Source organism: Neophocaena asiaeorientalis, unplaced genomic scaffold, assembly GCF_003031525.2.
Source record: "Neophocaena asiaeorientalis asiaeorientalis breed wild unplaced genomic scaffold, Neophocaena_asiaeorientalis_V1.1 scaffold327, whole genome shotgun sequence".
Classification (NCBI taxonomy): domain Eukaryota; kingdom Metazoa; phylum Chordata; class Mammalia; order Artiodactyla; family Phocoenidae; genus Neophocaena; species Neophocaena asiaeorientalis.
Genome location: NW_020174560.1, coordinates 5,014,650 through 5,028,555, shown reverse-complemented (window position 1 = coordinate 5,028,555; position 13,906 = coordinate 5,014,650). Strand labels below are relative to the sequence as shown.

Genomic DNA, 13,906 nt, shown 5'->3' with positions numbered 1-13,906 from the left:
AACTAATATCACCTTTAAAGTGCTAGCTTTGGGACTTCCCTGGTGGCTCAGTGGTTAAGAATCCGCCTGCCAATGCAGGGGACATGGGTTTGATCCCTGGTCCGGGAAGATCCCACATGCCACAGAGTATCTAAGACCCTGTGCCACAACTACTGAGCCTGAGCTCTAGAGCCCGTGCTCCGCAACGGGAGAAGCCACCGCAATGAAAAGCCCGCTCACCACAACGAAGAGTAGCCCCTGCTCAACACAACTAGAGAAAGCCCACACGCAGCAACGAAGACCCAATGCAATCAAAAATAAAATAAATACATAAAAAAAAATAAATTAAAAACATAAACATTAAAAAGTAAATAAAATAAAAACAGCTGAAATTTATGCTAAAAAATGAAGTGCTAGCTTCACAATACCTATAAAGTACACAAAACTCCTAAATCTATTCTTCCAGATCTATCCTTTCATCCTAGGGCTAATATACCTAAACTCGAACACCTTTCTGTCATTTCAAAGAGTACCCATATACATTATTTTTACCACCAAACTGGACCCCTCTCCAAGTTCCCCATTTCCTGCAGCTTTGGAGTTAGTAGTGAACTTTCTCTTCTCCTTTTAAGCTCATCTAATCACTTATTAATTTTTCCGTTACAGAGACGCTTAGATTCATTGTTTCCCTACTTATATTGCCCCTGCTTTCATCTGGACACGTATTACTTCATTCCTGGATTGCTGCAAGAGTTCCCATCTTGTAGACTGTTGCCAAATTAATTTTTATGCAATCTAATGTTAATTGGATCTGTATCGCCTTCTGACCTGGTTTCTGGACTATTCTCTGGTCTAGGCTTATATCCTTATTTCAGCTTATAGGATGATCCAACTTTCCAAACAATAGTTTGTCAGTGTTATACAAAAAAGGCAGAAAAAGATAAACATCGCTAGTGGCTTTATGAATTATGTTGGTATGCTCCCAGCGTTCTGATCTCTTTAACTCTTTGATCTGACCACTTTGGTCCTGATCTTGTTTTGGTGCCTGGTCTCTGACTGCTATTTACATCTTCCCTTTGGCACGGAAATGATTATGATATATTATTGTCTGGCAGTTTCAGTTCTTGTTTTTAACATCTCAAGTTTAGCCACCTACTTGACACATGACTTTTGATTCAGAACAAACTCTTCAACCTGGCATTCATGGCTTTCCTTAATTGGAAAGGAAACTTTTTTTTTTTTATCTATGGCAGATTCTCTCTTGATATATTTTTTTAAAACCTTTTCAGGCCCACCATGTTGCACAGCTCTAAGCAGAATCGTTCACATTGTATTTTGTGTCAATGATTTCCCATACTTGAACATACGATGATTTATGTTTTACGTTCTCTTTTCCTACCCCACTGCAGCCATTCTTTCTCCACAGTTGGGCTACTAGATGCCCACCTGTAGCCAGGGCCACACCCCAATTTCTAGAACAAGTCCTGGCCAGAAATGAGCGGTTGAACAGCTCTGGGACTCAGTGTCAACTTACTACTGTAATTAGTCCCGTGTTATCACTCTGTTTTTCGGTTCTATTAAATGAGCTTCTTCCCAAGATCTGGGTCCTAGTTCTTGTAACTTGTGTCCTGTTTTGCCTTGGTAACATGCCTCGGACCCTAGTCCTATAGAGAAACTCTTACTACTTCAAGTTAAAATTCACAAATTCCGGCAGGACTTCCCCGGTGGTCCAGTGGTTATGACTCCACGCTCCCAATGCAGGGGACAGAGTTTCAATCCCTGGTTGGGGAAGATCCCGCATGCCACGCAACACGGCCAAAAAAAAAAAAAAGATAGTAAGTAAATAAAATTCCCGGGCTTCCCTGGTGGCGCAGTGGTTGAGAGTTCACCTGCCGATGCAGGGAACACGGGTTTGTGCCCCGGTCCAGGAAGATCCCACATGCCGTGGAGCGGCTGGGCCCGTGAGCCATGGCCGCTGAGCCTGAGCGTCTGGAGCCTGTGCTCCACAACGGGAGAGGCCACAGCAGTGAGAGGCCTGCGTACCACAAAAAAATAAAAAAGAAAAATAAAAGAAAAGAAAATTCCCTCATGCCAATTGCCTACTGAAATACCTACCTGTAACTGCTGTCCACTGCCATGTATTTAGGATTCTACTGGCATGCTGGACTATAGGTCTGTCAAATCTTTTTTTTTTTTTTTTTTAGGCCACGCCTCATGGCTTGTGGGGATCTTAGTTCCCCACTCAGGGACTGAACCCGTGCCCCCTGCATTTTAGGAGTGCAGAGTCTTAACAACTGGACCACCAGGGAAGTCCCTGGGTCTGTCAAATCTAGTGCCAGCTTCATCCCAGGCAAAGGGTCTAATCCCATCTTTTGGCAATGCCTAGCAATATCTCTCTGAAAATGAAAGGGTATCTAACCTCTTTTAAAACGTGATGCCCCAATCAGAAAAGCAATATTCAGATGTTATCTGATAACTCTCTTGTTATAGATACTATACTTTTATTAAATGAATTAAAGTCACCTTGACTATAAAATCATCAAACTTTTAAAACATGACTTTCTAAACATCTTTACCATGCTGGGTACTTTATCTTCTACTGATTGACACAAAATATATGCTTGCCCTATAATATGAACTGCATCATAACTGAATCATAACAAAGCAAAAGTTGGAAAGGGGAAATTGCAAAAAGAATTATATCAAAGATGATCAAAAAGATCTCTAGCAACTATAATCATAAATTACTATAAGCGAAAGTGAAAATGATGGACTTAATGGATTACCTGCCCAAGTTATTTACTCAAATACCAAGCGGCAATTTCTTTACCATAAAAGCGTTTCTATATTTTATTTTCCTTACACTAGAGAGAAGTCTCAGGTGTATTTAGTTACACTATCAATTTACCATCTCATTAAATTCTGAAAAAAAATTATAAAGCATATTTGGAATTATGACTGCAAAACAAAAACACCACCAATGAAGAACCCTTATTTTGTTTCTGAAAATTTTATTTCAGTTTAAACAAAAAAACAAATGTCATTTATGTCATCCAGGTGGGAGAGTATGATCATCCTTTGTAGCTGTTAGCTGGCAAACTTCAAATGTTCCAGATGATACTTACCTCCCAGAGAGATAACGAAAATAAGTCAAAAAGATTAGAAACAGATTTACATGAAGTCACGTCAGAAAATCTGAGAAAGTGATGCCTAGTGCTTTGAGAAATTCTGTTTCCACTAATACTCAGAAGAATAGGTTCTTAAAGATCAGGAGGAGGTGGCTTTACTATAAGTTTTAGACACAGTGATACGCACTTTCATCAGTTTCATATGACTGTTAGGATTCAAGATGTTATTTAAAATCTAGATGTAGGTCCAGACAGTTAGTCATTGCCAACCATGGAAAATGTACATTTCTTTAGAGGAAACAAAAATGTGACTATTTGCATCTTGTCTTAATTTACAATTAAGTCCAATTTTAATGTTTACAAAAAATTAAAGACACAGTAGCTTTGTTACATACCTGAAAAAGATTCCAAATAGAATGTCCCTATTGACAACCGCAACCAAGAAATTCGAATTTAGTCTACAGATTTTATTTCTGATCATGTAATAAACTTTCAGTTATTTCTTTGAGTCTGCTTTCTGCTAACAATATTCAACTTGTCAGATAATTACATCACTGATTTCCGAGCTCTCCTTTCACTGTATTTTTCCCCTTTAACTAAGATGTACCTAGAAATAAGAAGACAACTCGGATAGCTGTAATGGCCTTCAATAATTCTGTCTTACTAATTAGTTAATCTTATTCCAGTGAAGACTAATGTCAAATTTATCCAATAGTCTTTGATTTCAGAATTACTATAATAGTAGAATACTGCATCATATACAGAAATCTTGATCGATAATCTTCTACTTACATCTCATAACCAGTTTTCTTTCTAAACAAACTATTTACAAATGTAAAATACGCAATATTGTTTAAAATAGATATACAATATATAGTTTCTACATTCTCAGACAGGCTTAAAAATGAGGTAATAAACACTTAACTGATTAAACCTTTTACCATTCCAGAAATGGCTTAGGGAAATAATAACAACTTTTTTTCTTAAGTCTTTTCATGTTTTCTTTGAATGCTTCTGAGTACCTCCTTTTCTATTCTGAAAAATTATGTAAAAAGTCCTTAAGTTTTGTTGGATAGTCTGTCATCACCCCAGTTGCTCCCAAATCAAAAGCTCTTTTGTATTCCTGCTCTTCATTTAATACCCAAACATACACCTGAAAATTAGAAACATGAGAAATATGAGAAGAAATGTTAAAATAGAAAATTATTTTTATGGTAGCATTTATCCACTACAATCTCAGCACACTTAAAAATAACCTGCAATTTTAAGAAATCGTTGACCCCTTTAAACAAATTCCACTTTGCTCACTAAATATGACCGTCCCACCTCTCGGCTTCAGCTATTCTCACCAATACATAGGTGAATTCTGAAATACCAATACTTTCTTGTTAACTGTAAGGCAGAGCTTAAGGTCTTCATATGAGAACCAGTAAAGCAGCAGAAGCAGAGTCAGGACCATAGTAAGTTAGTTAAAAGTTCCTGCCCCTTAAACTTGTGTTAAACTGCTGAACTATGCTGTTTCTAAAATGCATCATTCCAAAAACTTACCTGAATGCCTCGGGCAGTGAGGTGGTCGAACAAAGCTTTTCTCATTAGTAGACTAGAAAAGAAAAGCACAACAGATTTAGGTACTCCTTAGCCCTAAAGGAGCACTAAAATTAGTCCTCAGTCCTAACTTAGTCAATTTAAAGTTTATAATTCCTAGTTGAACTTAATCCCAACGTTTTGGCAATATAACCAACGGCCTCAAGCAATAATAGCTACTGTGGATGCATTTGTATCTTAACTGCTGAAACTCCTTTCTACTCCTTGCTGCCATTAGATCCCCAGGAGATGTATTCTTATTGAAGCAGCTCAGTGCATAAGGGGCTTCCTCACTTTCCTTGCTGGCACCATAATGAGAGTGAGAAATAACTGGGAAGTCGGTGTTCCTAACTTTCCAAGTTAAAATAAAGCAGTGAACTTGGGTCAAATTCTATAACATCACAGTCCATTTACAAAATGAATTAGTCTTTTGTGAGCTATCTTAGAAACTTAATGTCCAGGACTTCCCTGGTGGCGCAGTGGTTAAGAATCCGCCTGCCAATGCAGGGGACATGGGTTTGAGTCCTGGTCTGGGAAGATCCCACATGTCGCGGAGCAACTAAGCCCATGCGCCACAACTACTGAGCCTGCATGCCACAACTACTGGAGCCTGCATTCCTAGAGCCCGTGCTCTGCAACAAGAGAAGCCACCACAATGAGAAGCCCACCCAGCACAACTAAGAGTAGCCCCCGCTCACCACAACTACAGAAAGCCCCCATGCAGCAACAAAGACACAACACAGCCAAAATAAATAAATAAATAAATGTATATTAAAAAAAAAGAAACCTAATGTCCATTAATTACACTATCCTTTATATAGGAAAAAAAAAAGCATTTTTTTTTCAGTTCCAAATAACTAACTTAAAAATGAATTTTTAGAATACAAATCACTTGAGCAAGATGGGAACTTACTGTACTGAAAAGCTACACATACTATTTCTATTCTGTTTATGTCTATTAGAATGATTAAGTAACAGAAACTAAAAATCATATGCATTTAACACCAATTAAAAATGCATCCTTAAAAACTAGAAATTAAATCAGGAATACAGCAGAAAAGAAGAAACCCTGTGGCACAGAGAAAAGATACAACTAGTTTTCCAACTCTATGAAAGAGGAGCTAGTGATAAAAGGTTGTGATTTATGACTTAAGCATTCAAGGTTCCACTTTAAAGCAAAGTATAGCACAATAACTTTGTGGGTTTTACCTAACATTTAACTCAACATGTCTTAGAATTTAACGCATTTTATCTAAAGTAGATGCCCACCATATAGACAGGGCTTCCTTTTTGCTGTTAAGTCTCGCTGCAGATTTTCCTGAGAGATGTGCCATTAGTCAATATACACTCTTACATATATTGCATTGCTATACACACTTCTTTTCACTGTATTTTTGACTGCAGGCTCGTGGATATATAGTAGCAGAGCCGGGATATATACCCATCCCCTCTACTTAGTCACTAAGTAGAGGGGATGGGTATATATCCCGGCTCTGCTACTAACCAGCTACATAACGCCAAGTACTGTAAATCATCTAACTTCGGGTAGGTGGGTGCTCAGTTTTCTCCTGAGTTTGATGAGATTATCTCTCAATTCTTCTTAAGGTTTTGTGACTAGCAATTAAGCTAGTTCTAAATGATTCATACATCATCCATTTGTATAGTAGATGTTCAACACATCCCTGTCACAAATTACATGTAGAAAGCCTGCTCTAAATTATAAGCATCGTATTTAATAGAGTTAAAGCAATAATTTGTATATCAAGAAACTAAAATTCTTACATATCAGAAAGCCAGATGAGAAACTTTTGACTTCTGGACATGGTGTGTGGTTCTTTTAGCCTGAGGCAAAATAAAATTTAAATCATAAATTAGAAACACAGGAATATATCAGTGTGATAAAATAAAACAAGTACAAAAACAAAAAGAGTGCCTTGCCTGCACTTAGTATATGTTTAAAAAATATTTGGAAAAGGGCAAAAATAAGTTCAAACAAAGCCCATTTGGGTTTTCTATTTTCATTGATTTCAAGCTAATTTTTGGTTACCACAATTCAAAGGTTAAAATTAATAAGTTATCTTTCCAGAGACCCTGGGTGCCCAGAACTCATGTCTCTTCTCTTTTCTGGTGAAGCCTCTTTCTTTTGCTTTGTCTGCTGTAATTTTGTTATGTAGTAGATTTAAACACACAACCAAACTTTACTATGGATTAAAAGATATTTGGGGTAAAAATGAGGCTAAAAAAACCCTAAAGGCATTTTTTTTCTTTCACTTTCAATGTTTTAAGACCTAGGCCCTGTCCTTTTAAAATATCTCTCCTACTGAAAGAGTATATATGACTTTTAGACCTAAGCTGAGCTCCTTCTTCAACCTCTTTGATGCCTAGAGCAGCACCTGTGTCATTAACTCTGGGTTGTGTCCAGAGACATCTCTGATTAGTCAGTCTCTCTACTACGAAGATTCCTCAGCTTCTTTCTAAGTTAAACAGCACAGAGTGATTTTTATTCTCCCCAGATCTTCATTTCTTATTTCCTTTCTAACTCCTATCTGCACCAAATTCATTTTTTAAAAAATAAATTTATTTATTTTTATTTTTGGCTGGGTAGGGTCTTCGTTGCTGCGCGCAGGCTTTCTCTAGTTGCGGCGAGCAGGGGCTACTCCTCGTTGCGGTGCGCGGCCTCTCATTGTCATGGCTTCTCTTGTTGCAGAGCACAGGCTCTAGGCGCGCAGGCTTCAGTAGTTGTGGCACATGGGCTTAATAGTTGTAGCTCACGGGCTCTAGAGCACAGGCTCAGCAGCTGTGGTGCACGGGCCTAGTTGCTCCGTGACATGTGGGATCTTCCTGGGCCAGGGATCAAACCCACGTCCCCTGCATTGGCAGGCAGACTCTCAACCACTGCACCACCAGGGAAGCCCACTAATTTCATTTTTTGTCTTTTTCTCTGAATTCAGTTTTAATTTGAAGCTCTCTAAATAAACTCCTCTTTTCCCACTAACTTTAGCCCAGGTAGAAGGTCCTGATTGCAATTTCAGGAATTCCAAGAATTTAATAACTCAAAATACTAGTTATTGACAACAAATGATTATGTTGTCTTAGGAAGTACCGTCTTTCATTAAAAAAAATAATAGGGACTTCCTTGGTGGCGCAGTGGTTAAGAATCTGCCTGCCAATGCAGGGAACACGGGCTCTATCCCTGGTCCAGGAAGAGCCCACATGCTGCGGAGCAACTAAGCCCGTGAACCACAACTACTGAGCCTGTGCTCTAGAGCCGCGAGCCACAACTACTGAGCCCCCGAGCCACAACTCCTGAAGCCCACGTGCTCTAGGACTTGTGCTCCGCAACAAGAGAAGCCACCGCAATGAGAAGCCCGCACACCGCAACGAAGAGTAGCCCCTGCTTGCCGAAACTAGAGAAAGCCTGCGCGCAGCAACGAAGACCCAATGCAGCCAAAAATAAATTTTTAAAAATGATAATAATAAAATATACAAACACATAATATCCTACCAGTGTCTTAATCCATAATCATTTTTTAGAGAAAAAAATTAATTCTATGAAGTTTGTTCATAGGTCTATTTTTTAATAATATTTGCTTCTAAAAGGAACACATGGAGATGATCTAGAGAGCACAACCGTACACTCTTGACCAGAGGAAAGCTAAGTACTTTAGGAATAAATGGTTAGGAATTATTTTAATCTAACGAACAAAAATGGCTTGTTTGTAGACAAGAATGATTTCTGCTGTTTTGTTTCAGAAACAGCTACAAACACTGCTAGTAAATGTAATTGGGAATAGATAAAATAAACATACTCATAACTAACAAACTCAAACTGGAAGACAAGCATGAAACATAGATGCTGAGTACAGGGGTACTGATCAACTTGTTTCTCTTAATGATATTTCCTAATGACTTATGTACTAATGTTCAGCTTGATTTTTTTTGAAGTTCTGTGGGGATGAAAAGAGTTTCCATGCAGGTGAAGTCACATTTAAATGATCTCAGAAGCTCTGAATTCCTTTGTCATGGCTCGGTTATTATTAGAAATGTATAGCTAGGAATGACATTATAAGAGTAGGGGATTGTGAGATGAAGCTCTCTAATAATAATGATAAAGATAATTTAACAATAAAAGTTATCATTTATTGACTGCTTATTATTTGCCAGGCAAGGCTAAGTGTTTTATATATTTTTATCTTTGTAGTAAATTAGTGTGTGAAAAGCAAGGCTTTATACCCAGCAGAGAAATTACATAAATATGGAATTACATAAATATGTTAGTTTTATAAAAACTAACTCTATCCTTTTCTTTCTCCCATCTCCAGAGGTTTTTTTGCATTGTTGTTGTGGTGGTGGTGGTGGTGATTTAATACTAGTGGTGAATTTGGAGCTTAATGGAATTTCAGCTGGGTATAGTTGTCAATCAAGCAGAAGGAAGTAAGGGAAGTTGGAGGGCAATTGCTATTAGATGTTTCAATGATTAAGCTCAATTCTTTTTACCTGACTTCTGAGTACACAGGCACTGAAAGTCATTGTTACCTGAAATGGGTCAGGTAAATACTTTAAAACCTTTATTATTCATTTTAGAGAATGAATCTTAATTATATCAAATATGGAAATAACTAGAGCAATCTATTCTTTATCATTGATATCAACAAGTCTTCGTCTTAGTTTTCCTGTAATTGAGAATTGATGAAAACAGGGTAACCACTTACTTCAGTATGATAGAAGGCATTGGGATTTCAAAAAACTGTTCTCGAATGGGCACAAAGGGCAAGAGGCCAGTGAAGAACAGGCCAAGAATGAGCAGAACACGTTGTAAACTGAAGAGTATAGGAATTTCTGAATTCTAAAAGACACAAACAATATTGTTCAAATAAAGAGGTTTATTTCACAACCTTCAAAATTTCCCAAGACATCTGTTAAAAGTACTCCCTGAATTATCACTATCCATTTCTAACACACCACACTTAGAAATGACTAGTCCTTGACAAATGGCTCAGGAGCTATCTTGGAGGCCTATAGTATTAATTGATACTCAAGTTTCTCTATTCTCTACTCTCTGCTTTTGCAATACCATTTCTGTCTGTTACTGCTTGTCCTTATCTGTAGAGGTTAAACATACCAAGTTTAATGGAACAAGATAAAGAAATAAAATATTCAGTAACCTTCTACATATTCAATAACCATATATATAATAAATTTTTAAAAAGTATATGATACAGATATGAATATAGATATATATTAATGGTGTTGAAAATATGACCTTTCAGCTACATATACATATTTTCAAATGTAAATAGGACTTTGTAAACTAGTCCAAGATTCTAACCACCCTTCTAAGTTTCTATTACAAAATGTGTTCATCAAGATCCCCAAACCCTTCAACTGCAAGCTTCATATATATGTGAACTCTTTTCATCTTGCAAAACTGAAACTCTGTACCGAGTAAACAGCTCCCCATACCCGCCTCCTCCAGCTCCTCCTATGTCTGTCTTTAAAACAAATAAACATTATAATAAATTTGAATATTTCTGAATAAAAGTAACATATTGAAAAAATCATGCAAAAACATAATTTATTTTCAATATTAGCTCTAAATTACCTACGTCTTTATTTTTTAAAAATGGAGTAAATAAGTTTGAGGACTTCTTTTGCTCCTAAGTTCACATGCTGCTTTGTAATATTTTCAGTTTATTTATATACAGGTGTTCCAGCTGCAACACAGTATACAAGTCCCTGAAAAGAACTTTGATTTATGCAAATTCATACACTAAGAATAACAGAGCTCATAGGAGGAAATAGGGCTAGGGGCTGACCCTCAAAACTTATGCAACTTTGGAACCAGAGAACTAAAAACAGTAACTGGTACCTCTGGAGAGCCATGCAAGGTCACTGGTAGGAGAGGGCTAGGAGCGGTATGCTGGCATACCGCTGGCATAATAACTGGTTGTCCCTGTATTCAGTTAGAATATCTGGAATGGCACCCAGGCATTAGTATTTTTTGAAACAATTCCGGTAATTCCAATACACAGCCAAGGATAAAAACAACTGCATTAAGTAGGAGTGAATAAAAAGTCATTAGATGAGAATAAGTGCCACATATTTTTCCCAGCACAACTGTGTCCCCCACTTTCTTTTATTTTTATATTCTTAGTTTCTAGCATCTGGGAATTAAAGAGCTAATATGAAATTCTCATAAATCATACTTTAAGAATTGTAAAAGATACATGACTTAATTATATAGCATGTTCATAATACGAATGACAATTATTGTTGAGACATTCTTACTGCGGTGTTTGAAAATTGCTGCTGAAAATTTTGGAGTTTTTAAATTCTAAAATGACAGAAAGCCAGAGGCTTCTAGAAAAGTATGTGAATCAAGGGAAAAGTTCTGTGATTCTGGACCAAAAGTGAACTTACTTTTAATTTTGAAATAATTATAGAGTCACAGGAAGTTATAAAAATACAGTAGAGGGCTTCCCTGGTGGCGCAGTGGTTGAGAGTCCGCCTGCCGATGCAGGGGACACGGGTTCGTGCCCTGGTCCGGGAAGATCCCACATGCCGCGGAGCGGCTGGGCCCGTGAGCCATGGCCGCTGAGCCTGCGTGTCCGGAGCCTGTGCTCCGCAATGGGAGAGGCCACAACAGTGAGAGGCCCGCATACCGCAAAAAAAAAAAAAAAAAATACAGTAGAGTCTTGTATATCCTTAACCCAGCTGCCCCAAATGGTAAAATTTGATGTAGCCAGATGTATCAAAACCAGGAATTGACACTGATATATTACTGTTAGTTAGACTGTAGACCTTATTCGGTTTTCACCATTTTTAAAACCTGTGCTCATTTGTGCATGTGTATATAGTTCGATGCAATTTTAACCCATGTATAGATCTGTGTAACCTCCACCACAATCAAGGTACAGAACTGTTCCATCACCACACAGAAACTCCCTCCTGCTACTTCTTTGTATTTGCACCCACACCCAGTCCCTGTCTTCTGGGAGCCACGAATCTGCTCTACATGTCTGTAGTCTTGAGAATGTTATATAAATGTAATCATATAACCATTTGAGGTTAATTTTTTTCACTAAGCAAAATGCCTTCTAGGACCATCCAGGTTGTTGCATGTGCCAGTAATTCATTCCCCGTTACTGCTGAATAGTATTACATTGTATGGATGTGTTAGCTTGTTCAGCCACGTACTCACTGAAGGGCATTGGGCTCATTTCTAGGCTTTTGGTATTGTGAATAAATCTGCTATACACATTCATGTATAGGTTTTTGTGTGCATAGTTTTCATTTTTCTGAGATAAATGCCCAAGAGTAAGATTGCTGGTTAATATGATAAGTGTATGCTTAGTTTTGTAAGAAACTACCCAGCTAATTAAGAGAGTGGCTGTTCTATTTTACATTCCCACCAGCAGCGCAGGTGAGATCCAGTTTGTCCTCTTCTTCTCTAGCATTTGCTATTATCACTATTTTTTAATTTGAAAAAATTTTTTGAATGATGTAAAAAGATCAGCCGGTCATGAAGCCTCCAGTATACTATCTCCCTTCTAATGACATGTGAAAATATTATCAGACAATGGTTATGGAAGTCTCAGTCCTAAATTGTTGGAGACCTGAAGCCACTCAGCCCATTGATTATTCTGTTCTCTCCTTTTGTACACAGATACCTTGGGATCTCACAGAGCCTGCTGTACATAAATAAAACTTACTTGCCTTAATGAGAGCCTCATTACTTTTAATTGTACTTTTAATTGTAATGGTTCTTGAATCTATGCTTTTGCCTTCTTTGCTAGGAAGGAACGCCTTCTCAAAAGAATTCTTTGTATTTTTTTTTTTTTTTTTTTTTTTTTTTTTTTGCGGTACGTGGGCCTCTCACTGTTGTGGCCTCTCCCACTGCGGAGCACAGGCTCTGGACGCGCAGGCTCAGCGGCCATGGCTCCCGGGCCCAGCCGCTCCGCAGCATGTGGGATCTTCCCGGACCGGGGCACGAACCTGCGTCCCCTGCATCGGCAGACGGACTCTCAACCACTGCGCCACCAGGGAAGCCCGGATTCTTTGTATTTTAGAATTACTACTTGTGTCATGATATTCCTTCTGCACTATCACTTGTATTCTGAAAGAGAATCTTCAGTGTTTAAGGTCTTTTAACACTTTGAATTTCAAATCCTCTTAGCTGATTATATAGCTAAATTTGCTTATAGAGCCTTAGTGTACCATTTCAAACTATATCAACGTAATTTTTTATAGATATATTTTCTTCAAACAGAAAAATTTCAGTTGGTGGATGGCCCTACTTTTATATACTACCTGAAAATCATGTTAATTTAATTAATTCTATTTGGGAGGTACGGTAAAGAAAGCTTGAGCTATAGAGTTGAAGGACTAAATACTTTCCTTCATTCAAAATTACACAAAAAATTTTGATTAACTAACAAACAAAAACTAGACACTAAAACATAGAAATCATATTTTGTTTTATAGTATACATAATAAAATTAATAAAATGTTGGCAAACAACTAATATTACCATGTGAAAATAATAATTCTGTGAGCCAGTCCAATTATATTGAACTTAAATTGCAAGGTCCACTATCTCTACTAAATCCATTATCTATAAATTCATCATCTTTATTCGTAAATTTCTGGTTAGTTGCTTCCATCCAGTACCGTCTGCCTTTGCATCAAGGCTATGAAATAAAGATATTAAAAAAATTATTACTGTATTTACTTAACATTTAAAGATACACAACAGCAACAAAAATAGATCATTCTGTATCATTTATGAAGCTTACCTCTTTGTAGCACTTTTCTACAATTTCATAACTGGCATTACCCCACACTGTTATGTGTTCTCGTCTGTACTGCTTCACCAACTCTGAAACCTACATGTGAAAATTCAAAATTTTATGCATGTGCCTATTTGTAAATCCACTTACATGATTTCACTTAAAAAATGGATTACAACTGACTATCTGCCAGTGTATACTATAAAATTTTGGAAGAACTGATACACAAATTCAGATTATTTTATAAAGTACAAGAAATTACATTTTACCATTATATGATTTATTTAATAGAATACAACTGTTTAGTAATTTGCTATAAACTAAGTACAAGTGAAACAAGTGAAACTAGAAGAAGTTAATTAGGTAAATGCCAGAGCGATGGGTTCACAGAAGCTCGCTTTTATCCATGCCTGCGACATGACAAGT

The 13,906-nt window shown here is 37.3% G+C and overlaps 1 protein-coding gene across 1 annotated transcript in view; it reads right to left on the bottom strand.

Annotated features, from left to right (window-relative positions):
* Nucleotides 1-3,553: 3,553 nt before the first annotated feature.
* GDPD1 (glycerophosphodiester phosphodiesterase domain containing 1) overlaps nucleotides 3,554-13,906 on the bottom strand; it is a 42,969-nt gene continuing 32,616 nt past the window's right edge. The window contains exons 6-10 of the mRNA XM_024757620.1: nucleotides 13,487-13,576; nucleotides 9,404-9,537; nucleotides 6,474-6,533; nucleotides 4,656-4,707; nucleotides 3,554-4,260 (exon numbers count right to left, since the gene is read on the bottom strand). Coding sequence (XP_024613388.1) covers nucleotides 4,138-4,260; nucleotides 4,656-4,707; nucleotides 6,474-6,533; nucleotides 9,404-9,537; nucleotides 13,487-13,576 — 459 coding nt within the window. The 3' untranslated portion in view covers nucleotides 3,554-4,137. The remainder of the gene's footprint in view (nucleotides 4,261-4,655; nucleotides 4,708-6,473; nucleotides 6,534-9,403; nucleotides 9,538-13,486; nucleotides 13,577-13,906) is intronic.